This window comes from Corvus cornix, chromosome 4, assembly GCF_000738735.6.
Source record: "Corvus cornix cornix isolate S_Up_H32 chromosome 4, ASM73873v5, whole genome shotgun sequence".
NCBI classification, from domain to species: domain Eukaryota; kingdom Metazoa; phylum Chordata; class Aves; order Passeriformes; family Corvidae; genus Corvus; species Corvus cornix.
The window spans coordinates 57,459,878-57,474,201 of NC_046334.1; the positions used below are offsets into that span (position 1 = coordinate 57,459,878).

The 14,324-nt window shown below is 37.7% G+C and overlaps 1 protein-coding gene across 5 annotated transcripts in view; it reads left to right on the forward strand.

Annotated features, from left to right (window-relative positions):
* Positions 1 to 369: 369 nt before the first annotated feature.
* Positions 370 to 14,324, forward strand: part of FAM184B (family with sequence similarity 184 member B) — a 39,652-nt gene continuing 25,697 nt past the window's right edge. For all 5 annotated transcript variants that reach the window (XM_010401854.3, XM_010401855.3, XM_010401857.3 and 2 more), the window contains exon 1: positions 370 to 1,155. In XM_010401854.3, the coding sequence (XP_010400156.2) occupies positions 1,021 to 1,155 (135 nt within the window). In that variant the 5' untranslated portion in view covers positions 370 to 1,020. The remainder of the gene's footprint in view (positions 1,156 to 14,324) is intronic.

Sequence of the window (14,324 nt, forward strand, 5' to 3'; positions counted from 1 at the left end):
GGGCAGCTCTTGGCTTCCCTTACCTGTTCTTTCTCCCTTTACCTCTTCTCTACCTCTCTTACTTCACCTTACCTGGCATTCTCCTACTTCTCCTTCTCTTCTAGACTTGTTTAAACGTGTTCACTAACAATTTTCTTTTCACATAACGCTTCACTGAAGCATTCTCTTAAAAAATCCCATTATCTTAATAGCTTGCCTCTTTTGTTTGTGCTGATTTTTCTGCCTTTTCTGTCCTTTTATTTATTTTACATGTACAAGCCTGATCTCTTTGAAACAGTGTGCACGTTGGCAAAAAAAAAAAAAAAGACCTGTAATACTGTCAGTTTTCTTCAGGCACCTTTCCAGTGCATTTAGTGTAACTGAAGGGAACAGTCTCCTTGGATGAGGCAGGCAGGCTGGATCCTGGACACAGCTCCTGGGCTCAGTCGTGCTCATGTGCCCCTTGGCTCCACTCTGCTTTCAGCACAGCAGCAAAAACTGAGCAAAGATTTTCTTCATCACTTATGGGCCCATCCTGGTTTAGAGAGGATTGCCAAAATAGCAGAGCTTATAAAAGGTGCCAACATTCTCTTCTCAGATGACCTCTGCCATCTTTTGGCAGCTAAAAACGCAGCATGATTTAATCTTCAGGCAATCTCTACTACAACAGATCCCTGGCAATGTCTGTGCTACTGCCTCTAGGCTGGCTCAGCGTCTCCAGTGGGGAATTTGTAGCACCCAGCCGCTGGCGTCTTCTCCTGGCGGAAGCTCAACCATTTGAAGAGAAGGGGAGGAAAAAAAAAATCCCAATCAGGATGTTTGCACATGCTGTTCTCTGCCTGCTCGCCTGGGTGTTTTGCTGAAGGACTGGGACATCTGCAGAGAAGGGAGAGCGGCAGCGGCTGGAGCGTGCCCCGTTCGGGGCTGAAGTTCCTGCAGCGCCGGGGCTGTGAGTGCGCGCAGCCGGGAGGGGCGAGCAGCGGGGCCGGCTTCGCGCTACCCGGAGCGTACATAGACAGACGTGATTAAAATTCAAGCCTAATGGCCTCTGGAATAAACAACATTCAGCAGCCCGGGACTTGCAATGGATCTAAAGCCGCTCGCAGCAGCTCGGCAGAGGAGTGCAATCGGGAAATGCACCTGAAAATGTGCAAGAAGATTGCCCAGCTCACAAAGGTAAGTCTCGCTGCTGCAGTCTTTCCAGGGAGGTGAGGCTGCCCTGGCCAGGGGTGTCGGGGGTGTCTCGGAATTGTCTCCTCTGGTGCCCCTGTCTGAGAGGAGGGAAGAAAAACGGGTCCTCTCTTTTTAGGCTGTTGCCGAGAACATCGGTGTGCGCAAACTTCCCTCCAGTTCCCTCCAGTTCCCCCGCGGGGGCTACAGCCCATCCGTAGGGATTGCTTTTGTGGCAGACGATGGACACCTCGCACTGAACTGCTCTAATTACCCTGCGACCATAGCGAGAAGGGCTCCAGCTCCGCGAAGACGCGGGGTTTGTCTGGGAGCTGTTGGGAGGGATTGACAGTATCCACTTTTCGTCTAGAATTACGAAGACTGCAAGTAATTTGCATTTTATAGGTTCTCAAGTAATGTTGTTGCAAAGCTACAGCCAATGCGTGGTACTACAGTACAATACTACTCTTTGATGTGCAGCTAATTGTTCCTGATGTGCATAAGAAGAGATACTTTGAATGACATTTACAAAAGACAGGAGCTGGAGAAGAGGCAGGACTAAATTACGTCGTATATGGTACTTAAAACTTTTAGTCAATACTGAACTACTCTGTATTTTCCACACTATGTCAAGAAATAAGGAAAATATCTAGGAAATGGTAGTTACCTATTAACCTATTCTTATGCTGCATCTTTATCAGTGAGAAAAACTTGTTTACTACCCTTGTTTACCAATACAGCTTTTACATGTTCTGTAACCTCACTGCAATTGACAGAGACATATAAGCAATGAAAAAACATTGACTAAAAATACAGGCCAAAGAATAAGAAGTCATTCAGGTGTTCAAGTTAGAATGGCTTACTAGTTACAGTGCCATCATTTTCATCTCATGATAACTGTGTGTGATAATGTACATCATGTGTATCAATACATAAACAAGAGCTACCTCTAATTACATATGCTTCCTATTTTTTACTTACTGTACTATATCAATACTTACTTTACAGGTTCTTTGATTGTATGTTTGTTTAATAGTATTTGTGCACAGTAGGATCCTTACTTTTTGCCCATATGTTGCAAAATTTTATTGCAGTGGTTTTTCAGATGTCTTTTGCTAAATTTCTACTATTAAAGTATGTGTGGGTTGTTTTCTTTACTTTTAATAGAATTTCCCCTCTAGATGCTTTTCAGTCATCTGAAATAAAGATGATTTATACCTGAAGCTCAAAAAAGTACTTCTGAAAAGCAAATCATTCTGTTTTGGAATGTGGCTTTTAAGAAGCAATTTTCTCTGCAATAACACTATACTTATTGAGAATTCATGGCACAACTGGAATTTAAATCATATGCTTTCCCTTCCGAATTCTGGGTAGACTAATGCAGTACCAGCAGCAAGCATGTAAGAAGCAAAGTCTGACGCCAGATCAGTTGAAAAATAGCTATATGGGAAATCTGTTATAATAATTTTTGGCCTGGGAATTTTGAGAGCTCCCTTTTAAAGCACTGTTTTCTTGATTATATTACAGTCAGAATGATTATAATAAAATCCCTCCTAAGTTTAAATGCCCCACAGTACTTTCCTTTTTTGTTTCTAACCTAGTATGCAATACTGCTATGTTGTTGCACAGCTGCAGCTTCCTGTCTCAGTGACTTTAGATTTTCATCAATGAGGAGATAATGATCTCATTACTCATCCACTCAGCGTTGTGCCAGGTGAGATGAATACAAAATGTGTAAATTAGGTATAAGATATAGATCTTCCATTCTGTTTGTTACATAGTCATTAGGGGCCTCCTCCTACTCTTAAAGGCAAAGGAGAAGTGCATAAAGGTATCAACAGGAACCAAACTGGGCAAGGCGATGAGTTCCTATCCTTGCATGTAGTGCTGATTATGTCTTCAGATGTTGGTTGATACAGGGAATCCCAACAGGTAATTTGGACAGAGACTCTGAGAGCTGCTCCCACTCCACTGCCCTGCTATCTCTGGTTTTGAAAAGGTAGAATAGAGGAAGTTTTCATACCTTCAGTCATACATTTTTCTGGTTTGCACATTTTTGACTGTAGCAGCAAAAAATACAAACTTTTAGCAATGTTTTGTTTGCTTTCGGCCACAGATTACTGGGTTTTGTAGCTCACTTCTCTTGAAATGAGTGTATTTGTATGGTATTCGATTGTAGCAGAATGCATGACTGTGTAGTAGTAATTAAGTAATACCAGAAATGAAGTTCAAACTCCTCCATCAGACGCTGGACCCGTGGCATGCTGTGTCATGCTTCCCAGTTCTTTGTATTTCTGTATCTGTTTAGCAATAACATGGAGTTTAAGAAGCATGGTGACTTTTGTAAGATGCTTTGGGTGTCACTCCCTGCTGCTTCAAGCTATGGATTTCTGACATCTACTGGTTATTAACAGGGTTTTCATGTGCTTATAGTTTCTCCAGATAGTCCTTTTCACTTGAAACAGGATGAGAAATTCTAATGAACTCTTGAAGAGGAGTGCTGAGGAAAGTGGATCAGCTTTCATTAACAAAGGCAGTTTGGACAGAGCCGACAAGAACTAGATATACTGCAGATATCCTTGCTATTCAGGCTTCTTTTCAAACCTCTGCCAGTGGGGCTCAAACCAAATCTGCTGTTCTGGACTGAGTTCTGAAACCAAGCCTAATATGAATAACTAGGAAGGTGATGGTAGCTGCTGATCAGAGAGCTACCTAAGCCACAAACTACTTCTGTTTCCTTCTTAGAAACAAATTCCTGGATACCAATAGAGGGGTATTTTTTAACGAGAGAAGACAGTTATTCTCAAATACTTTTTTTCCTTCAGGGTTCATCTGACTCTATGTTGTGAATTTGGGAGCCTTGTTGTAAGAAGCACTTTTTAAATTGCAGTATTACTGGTCAAGTAGACTGTTACTGAACAAAAAGTCACGTAGTCTGGCAAGAATTTTGTGTATATATGTTGTATACTGTGAGTTGTAACAGAGGAAGAGAGTGCTCACGCAAGGAAAAGTTAATTGCTAGTAAAACACATGAACCCTCTTTTTCCTTCAGGGGAAAGAAATGTCAAAGGGAAGCAAGTGTGTTCCTCTTGTAGAAGCACCAGCATAGGCAGATGTTCCTTAATGACTCTGTGTGGAGCAGTTCAAAATGTTACATATTCTGACTGCCTATCACCAGCAGTGACTAGGAGGTTTAGCCCCTCAGCTCAGTCAGCAAGATAGAAAATATGACCATTATTTTATAAGCTGCAGTGGAAAATCAGCCAGAAAAGCAAAACCCACTTTCCTTAGTTGTTTAAGGGAGGGATGGCTGATTTTGCACAAAATGTATGCTCATATTTAGTTCTGTTAGCTTCACTCTTGTGGGCAGAAATTTACGGAAGAATTAGCAGGTGACCTGGTGCGTGTGTGAGGGCATAGACTGTTTACACCACTTCAGTGTCTTGTAGCAGGGCTGTATATTAGAACTTTAACCTTTCCTGATTTATTTGCCATAAAGCTATCAGCCATTTTTTGGGTTTAGAAGTGAAATATGATCAAGTTATAATGGTTTATTCTGGAAGCATGTAACAGCTGGGTAACCCTTAACAGAGCACTTCTGTGGTCTATTCATGTTCGTGTTGAAATATGTTGCCTTTTTCACATAGTTTAAGTTTATTGACCTTGTTTACTGTGATGTGTTAATGGTACTTAGTGACCAATGCTTACAGTGGTTCAGCTGTTCTGCAGTTAGTTATTACGCTACCAGAGCTCTCCTGTGTGCTTGAGGCTTTTTGATCTCAGGTCTCTAGAGAGGTATTCAACATTCTACAGAAATGAAACAAAATAGAATAGAATAAAAACTAGGATCATGGTTTTGGAGCAACAGTATTTTTCCTTTGCACAAGGAATATAAAAAATTATTTCCATGTAGGCAAATAGAGAGAATCTATTTATAAAACTGCTTAAATTATGTGCTAACAAGACCAAAAAAATCAGCTATCAATAGCCCCAGGTACTTTATGATATATTTGTTTTCATTATTTTGTGTAAAATTTGCTATCAGGATTTCAAAGCTAGCATTATTTTTGCCTATGAGGTGACAAGAATGTGCAGGCTAAAATTCCTTAACTTGTCACCACTGTGTTTTTCCTTACAGAAAGTTCCTCCCTTAAAGAAAATCCTGGATTATTAAATGCATGTGCAATGTCATAAAATTGTGTTGATCAGCTGGTCAAAAGCAGTATTACAGCCATACTTCTATTAGGAAAAAATCTGGTATCTTGTTTGGATGGGTAGAAGCTATCATTTAAATGAATCCAAGGTATAAGAATGACATCTATGTATGGAATTACTTCCCTATCATACAAATTTGGCACTAATTGTACCAGGTTTGCAGAAAATCTGATGGTCTTAGTAATTGACAACTCAAGACTAATTTATAATGGAGAGTACATAATAAATTCAAGTTTCTTTATCGAAGAATCCTAGTTAATGTTTATATACAACATGTTTTGCATATTATTAGTATGCAAATTACAGGCAATAGGTAATAAATATCTAATGATCCATTAATTGCACAGAAGAAAATTGCAAGCTTATAGCTTTTTCGTCTTCTTTCTTTTTTTATGGTAATATTTAAAAGTACCTTTTTCAGTGACACTATAATAGTACCCCTCTCTTAATATTTCCTTTAACCAGTATGTACATGCCAATGTTTTACAATTGCGAAAATTATACCCAAATTAGAAGTTAGTGCCAAGTCAGTTGAAGACATTCTTATGTAAACATTTTGAGATTTTTTTTAGGCTTTTGAACACTCCAGCATTGAATATTGTATATAAAGTCCTTTTTTTCCATGAAGTATCATGTTCTTTCCCCCCCACCCCCAGCAGTCACGTCCTCATTAGTTAAAAGAGTGTCTATGTTTTATTAAAACAGCTGTAACACTGAGGTAGAACTCCCTCTGTTGCCACCTCTACAGTCACATCTTAACATGTTAAGTGTCTCACTGTTTTTCCTGCCTGTACACAACCACACTGTTTTTAGTCTGGTTCTGAAAACTACTGTTCTTTTAAGTAGGAGCAGACAGGCGTGTGAGTTTTGGAGTTTTTTTTGGGCTTGTGCTTAAAGCTGGCAGGAAGTCTGTGAATGTATTTAGTGCAGTACCAAGTCTGAGTTAATTTATCCAGCCCCCGAGTGGGGCACAATAGCTCCAACTTCGCTGTGCTAGTTCAAACTTGGCATTTTACTTAATGTATATTCATTTGTCTTCCAAAGCTTGGAGACAGCAGAACACACATAACTATTACTGAGGAAACAGTGTCTTTATTTCTTAAAGAAACTACAAACTGACTGTCTACTTTCAAATAGGGATTTTTTTTTTTCTTTTTTTCTTAAGATAATGACCTGGGTGAAATTCTTCTGAAGGAAGATTATATGTTTTAATGTGGCTGTCACTCAGAACTTTGTCTGACTTGATTTTTAGGCACTTAAAATACAGCTTTAACTTCAAACAGGTTACTACCAGAGAAGTCTTCTGTTTTAATTATCTTTGGAAGCTACAGCATCCAGCTATGCCTAACCACTGACTGGTTGTTACTATATAACCCTCTCAGAGCATTATAGAAGAGCTACCTTTAAATGTAAGTATGAGACTACAGTTAATTGTTTTACTTTTTTTCATTCAGCAAGAGACAACTACTAGAATTTGATAACAAAGCTGGTAGGAACTATAGCTAGTACTTTTATATGTTTTTACTAAATGCTGATATACCTTAGTATTTCATAAGAATAATGAATTGTCTGTAGACTATAGGACATTGCAATGCAACTTGGTACATTGCCATTACACTCTTTGCAGACTGCTTCCACTTTTTCTGCTGATAAATGGTGGTTAAACCTTCTTGGTTTTGTGATCATTGATGCAATCCCAGAAGGTGTCCCACATATGCTTAATAAGAATATCTTCCTGGAATGGGAATGTGAGTAGTGGCTGTATTCAATCTAGCTTCATTTTACTGTTACAAATGTTTGTGTAAAAATGTCCTGGATACACAAGTAATAGTGTAGTATTATGATGTGTATTGTTATGTAGCCCTTTAGCTTCATAACACTGTGTTGACTTGGGCTCCAGTGACGCTGCTTTGAAAGTGAGGAGAAAAATGGAAAGAAAAATATCTTTTTAAAATATCTTTTAAAAACACTTTGATTCTGATGGTGCCCAGAGAGTTACAGGAATATGACATGCATCTGGTGCTCTTGCCTAAAGTGTTTTCATTGCCTGCATTGATCTGTGAGATTTTCCAAAGATTGGCAGAGTATCTTAATCCTTCCTAGCCCTAACTAGATTTTTATTCAATACATTTTACAATCACTTCTTGAATCCCTGTGATCTTTTAGTTGAATTTGCTTACAGCAGCAAGAACTTCAATCTTGGTGCCAGCAAGAACTGGTGTTAAAAATTCATAGATATCTGAGGGTTCTGGTGGTTTCTTTTCTTAATTAGCAAAGTATCTAGAATGTATAAAGAAATCTTTTAAATTTTAAAAAATCCTCTCTGAGAATGCAAACTACAGGAGAGTAAGAATTTGATCCAATCTGTGTAATGCTTTAGTTTGGATTAGGAAGAAACAAGACTCATTTTATCTATGTTTATCACAGGTCTACATAAAGGGCAAAACTTGCAATGAACACTGTGTTTTAAATAAATTATAATATTTGTCTCTACAAAAATATGTATTTGTTTGGGAAAAATCTATTTCACCTCAAGCTGTAATTAAATCAACAGTTCTACAGTTTATATTTTCAAGACTTCCAAATTCTACTATATTTAAATTAAATACTTGGTAAAATGGGAATCAAGTGAGAGCTTACTTGACAAGTCTCTTTGGGTACTGTATTTCTTGTAAAATTGGACAATGTTACTTTACCTTAATCTGCAAATCAGAAAGGTGTTTTGGAAGCATAAAATTTCAGGTAAATATCTAGAATAATTTAAAAAACCAACCAAACAAAACTTTTGAAAGCACTGAATATATGTCTGCCATTTAGACTCGTTAAAGTTCTTTAAAAGTCTGGGATGTAATGAAACATTTCACAAAATAGAGTGTTATTTTGGCAAATGAGTTTTATCACCACTGTACTTAAATCTGGTTGATGAGATGGATTAACTCCTATTTTTGAAGCATAATAGAGATCAAACTTCTATGAGTTTTAGATAGGTTTATATCCTAGAAGAGCTTGATATGCAAGAAAAACCAGAGCTAAATTATCAGTGAATTTCATGCAAATGAGGTCTTCGTTCCCCTTCTACTTACACAGAATTGGCAACTTCACTTGTGTACTAAAAATTCAACTGGTCTACAGTGACAACAATGGACAGAGGACATAGATATAAATGTGTCAGAGAGATCCTCTACTTCTTGCACTTTATACATCTGAAAGAGCTTCCCAAGATAAAGTTGAACTTGTCCAAGACTGTAATAGCCTAAGATTTACAGGGATATGTGAGATCTTAAGGAGTTAAGCAAGCATTTCACCAAGACAGAGCCTGCAAAATGTGAAGAGAAAGATCTCTGGAATCAAACGATTTGGCCTTTCTGCTTGCCTACATACGTGTGTGTGTTTATTGACATTGATTTTTCAGTGTCCAAGCATGATCTTTTCAAGTGTTTTCATCTAGTTCTGTGGTTTTTAATAGACAGACATTTGACCTAATTTAGCTTTTACTGAAAAGTAATGTGATCCTCTGACAACATTTGAATACAGCTCAACCTGATAAATATGCTCAAGATGAATTCGAATCACCTCACGGATAACAAAGTAGAAATATATTTCATGTAAATGTTATGCTGACTGATTTTATTTATTCTAGCTCTTAATTGCATACAGAATCTACAAAAAATAATAATGTGTTTTGAAAAATTATTTCAAGTATATGTAGAAAAGGATTTTGACATATAAGATACAACATGAGCCAGGAGCTGTAAAAAAGATTTACAACATCATAATGTAGGGAGGCAGATACTACAAAGATCTGGGCTAGATCTTGCATCATCTCACATAGTAGGTAATGACCTGGAAGTAAAAATAAACAGCACATTAAAATTAATAGATTTTACTAATTGAAAGAGAGTCATAAACATCTAAACAAAATGGAAGGAAATAAGGAATTTAGATGGAAGATAAAATAAACTGCATTCAGTTAATAAACACCCAATATCTGTTTTGGTTTGTAAATTGTTGGTAAAACAGCATGAAATGGGTATATAGAAATGGAGTCAGTATGAAGTGAGACACTAGTGCAGGATAGAGAGAAACCCCAGACAACAGGCAATTTATCAGTTTCAGCCTCTGATATGAAAACTCTTTTCCCTTTGCATGGGACTCTCAGCTCTGTAGAAGAAGGGAGAGCTGGAAGTGGGATATGCAAAAGAGATATAAACCCATGAAGCAATTTCACTTCTGTTCCCCAATTTAGACATCTGTGTTGGGAAAGAAAATATTGTCCTTTGGAGGAACCTGTCTTTTTCCTTTGACTAACCTGGATTAGATGTGTGATGAAGTAATGGACGATGTTGGGTGAGATGAATCCCCTCTTGTATGCAGGAAACATCTTCCTGAGAATGAAACAAGTAGAGTTTCTCCAGTCATCTCCTTGCAGTAATTACTAGTGGCCTCCTCAGACCTCCTTCTGTGGTAGCTGTTTTTCAGAACCACCAGTTTCTCTCAGAATTTCCATGTCAGATCTGGAGAAGTCTTTAATGTTTCCTTAACTGTTTAGGAAGAGCTATTTCTTGCCATGCTGATGAGGCACTGCTTACAACCAGTCATAGCAGATGGATTTGTGACCAGTGTAAAGAGAAGGGATTGAAGTTGAGTCGGTTTTATTGAACAGTTCCAGAAGCAATTTCAGCAGCAAACTGCCTGTGATTTTCCCAGCAGAGGAGTCTCTTTCTAGAATTAACTTCTGTGATTCTACAATATATTTTTGTTTTGCTGAAATTGTTGGGATGTAGCATTGGTGCCCAATACGTTGTTTCTATACAGATAGCACAAAAAGTTGTTAGACAAACAAATTCAGTAATTCTGGAGACATTTTTGGGGTTTGTACAACACAGATTAGACTTGTGACACTTATTGCGGTCAAGACACTTATTGGACTCCCAATTAACTTTTGCGATTCTACAGCCTATTTTTCCTTTCCTGAAATTATTGGTGCCTTTTTTGGCACCTGCTCTGCTTGTGGAAATATTCTTGCAATATAGTTTTACCTTCCTAATTCTTAAATTGCCTGGCAGTTATTCTGTTTAGCTTATTAGAAACTGTAAAATACAGATGAGGGACAGCTGGATGTCTCTTTAGTAAAATTTAGGCCAGAGCTCATTTTATGTTAGATGACACTTGAGAGATTGAGTGCAATACATAAACCACTAAACTACGATTTTCTGTGCTCAGTATTACACTACACTAAGCAGAAAACTAAGAAGGTAAAAAAATGGGACCAAATAAATGTACCTGTGTTATTTTCTTGTATTAGATTTAAACTAAAGGGGGGAGGGAAGCAAAAGGAGTGGCAGAAAAAGTCAAAAACTGTGCCAAAATATATTAGAAACTTGTAGACATTTTATGCTTATACTTTCTTGATACATTTTAGTATTTCATTGTATTTTTTGGACTGACTGTAATACATGGTATGTGTAGGAAAAGGGGCAACATATTCAAATTTGAAGAATGTAAGATCAACTTGCCCTCCTCTACTGTGTATCTCTAGATAAGGAAAGCCTGTGGGGCATTCAGGAGGGTGACACATTGCACCATGAGCTTCTGCCCAAGAGACATCAGATCATGTAAACACAGGCGGATCTCATACAGAGCCATTGGCTACCTCTGTGCTGTACCACATCACCCTTCTGGGGTCTGAAGGGCTTTATTATCATGGATGCAAGGATATAGATTTACCTTGAAATAAAAGAGAACCCTCTGGAGCAAAATCCTATTTTATTATAGTAATTAGGGTTCATTCTGGTGCAGGATACCAGCAATACACCTCTTCTGAAACACTTTGGGATGTTTGGAGTGACAATTGTTTTAAAGCTTTTCTTATACTACACGACACTACATATGTGTTTATGTTATCAACAGTTGCTGTAAGTATTTGGATGCATGAAATTATTCCTGTGATTTCAGGGAACCACAGAGAATGAAAGGAGAGAGGTGAGACTTAGTTCTTTAGGTCCCAGGTCATACCTTAGAGCAGTATCATTTATAATTTATCACCTATGTATGAAATCAGCTTAGGTGTAAAACTAGATCAGCACTGTAGGTAATCATAGCCTAGGCCTGTACCTTAATTAAAAGACATTATTCTTCAGTGTTAGAACATGGGAGACAGGTTAGAGTATTAATTAATTAATAAATTGTTGGAGATGGGTTTATTTTCTAGAAAGCCTTTACAGTTGGTGACAAAGGAGGCTAAGGCATAGAGGAGCCATTTGTTTAAATAAGCAAAGCTGATTTTGATAATTTCTCTGTCCTTTGCTTTTAAAGAGACCATTTAAGGCTGACATGTTTATCAGTACCTCACTTTGCTTTGGTCTGGTTGGCAAGTAGACAAAGATGAGTTCAAAGAAACAAGTTCACCTGCTAGTGAAGACAAGATGCTGCTGCTACTAGTGAAAAGGAGATGATGCATAGAGTCAGCTGGCATCAGTTAGCCTGTAAAAAACTTCCTCCTCAGTAATAGAAGTTTGTCTCCTTCCCTGCTTTGTGTTGAGTGCTGCTGGGAGTACCCTGTTTGGCATCCCCATCCAGGGCCTTTTCTCATTCTTTTGTTTCTTTTTTTCTTTTTTGTCAGGAGGGCTTTGTGTCTACTAGCTTGGGCCTGAAGGAAGGACACTTACGATCATTTGCTTTTCTTCGATTCATCTTAACGTCCTCACTCCTCACCTTCCCTACCAAATTGTTCTGCTTCCTATTCAGCTAGAAAAGCAACCTGCTAGAACCATTTTTTTCATTATGATAGTCAGGTTCCTCTAAGAATAGTATTTAACACTACTGTAGGAAGAGAATCTTTTTTTATTTCAGTGCTTTAGCTCTGTCTTCACTGTTGAGGTGCAGTTGAATGTTTCCTTTTTTTTTTTTTTCCTTGTTTGTTTGTTATTTTACATCACCATAAGGAAAATGAGAAAGGAAATGTTATTTAGATTTACAGCATTTGGAGGATAAAATGGGACAAATAAGAATTATTTGCATTCACTGCACTCTTCATATTCAAGTCTATGTGTGTAATAATGTTTCTACCAACCTGCCATACAACACTCAGGTGCTATAAATTCAACAGTGTTTCCCAATCCATTTGGTTTTGGAGAACTGTAAGGAGGCAGAAGCCATTGGTATTATGCTAATGCCTCCAAGAGCAGTGATGTGCTCTTTTCATTTGAAAGCTATTCTGTCTGTACTGTCAAACAATCAGTTTTAGAGCTGCTTATTGAAAGCTGTTTATCAACACAACTGTTAAGAGATTTATACATTAGTGTACATTAGTGTACACTCACAAGGCACAGGTCTGAAATAATTTTTCAGCACATAAAGCACCGGATTCATCTCGTATAACTGCAGTCTTCAAAATGAGGTATCTGGAATAGGAATATAGTAGCTGTATTCAGTAGGGAGTGAAAGGCTTGTGTGAAGGGCTTAAATTTCATAAAGTACAGAGCAGCAGCCGTCTCAAAATTAAATCTTTTAAGAAGGTTAAGATATGGAAGAGTCAGTTTCAGCACTCAAGCTTGAAGATTAAATTTAAGGGCATGCAGGTCAAAATGCTTCATTGTGGTTCTAGCCACTACTGAACAGTGTGCAGGAATAATAGGTGGGGCAGGGAGCCCAGTTTCTTCCATTGTTTTAGATAACTCACTTAACATGCTGGTGGTAGTCTAATGCTTAGTGGAATTTGGGAAACCTGTATGAGAGAGTCAGATTTTAGAGGCAACCTGAACACAGCATAGTATGAGACAGGCCATGGTGATTTACTAGATAAATTTATCATTGAGTGAAAGACTGAGACACAAAAGCTAGATGTTCATTTCTGTTTTACTGGTGGAATGAAATATAGAAATATGATCATCAGCATCTGGCCTAGCTAACTGAAGAGTTGCCCAACCTAATTACTGGTCACTGGAAAAAAAAAAAAGTGTGGAAAACGTGGGCAAGACTAATCTTCCTGGAGTCTTAATGTCTGTCTCCTGAATTGATAAGAGCTGTTCATGGAGTGATTTTAGTTAGTGATATGAAGAAATCTGCTCAGTATACTGTAACTATTTCCATTTCAAAGGAAAATGGTTAAAAATAACAGAGAAGAATTAATGGCTTGTAATCTAAGGCCCCAGAATATACCTATCTAAATGTAGATAATAACTTCTTATCTCATATACTTCTGAAATATGATGCTGTTACTCTATTTTGTCAAATGTTTATCCAGAAATATATTCAGACCATGTTTTGTATTTGTGACTTTTTAAGGCTTCTGTACCTAATTCATTACAGCCAGGGAGGAAGTTGACTACTCACAAGATATATTAGTGTGTTTGCTTTCATTTATGGTTGATTGAAATTCAATATGTTATTCATATACAGATAGCACAAAAAGTGGTAGGACATAGATAAACAAATTCAATAATTCTGAAGACATCTTCGGGACTTATATAACACATTGCAGGCTTCTGACACTTATTCTGGTCAAGACACTTATTGGACTCTCAATTGAGACTTGCCCTGATGAAGGCTTGAAGATTATAGGGCTGCAATTCTAGCATAATTGTGACCTTGTTTCTGTATTTATTTATTTATCTACTTACTTAAGGCTACGATTTTCTTAAACACTGTCTAAAAATCTTTTGATTAACTTCTGTGGGCTCAGGCCAGACTGAAAATGTCTGTCAAACTTGTGTAAAGATTCCAAACCTATTTTTTTAGGGCAGTAATTTATCCCTAAAAACCCCTAACCAACCAAGCAAGTGGAAAACCTTCTTACATAATGTGTTGTTCTCCTTGAGTTAGATAACTACGTCCAGTAGAAACTGGATTAGCCCCCATACGTCTTAGTGGAGATCTGAAAAGACAAGCATGTGTCTTTTCAAGGCAGTTACTTGTTGTGCAATTATGTGTAGCTGTCCTGTAAATTTAACATGGACATT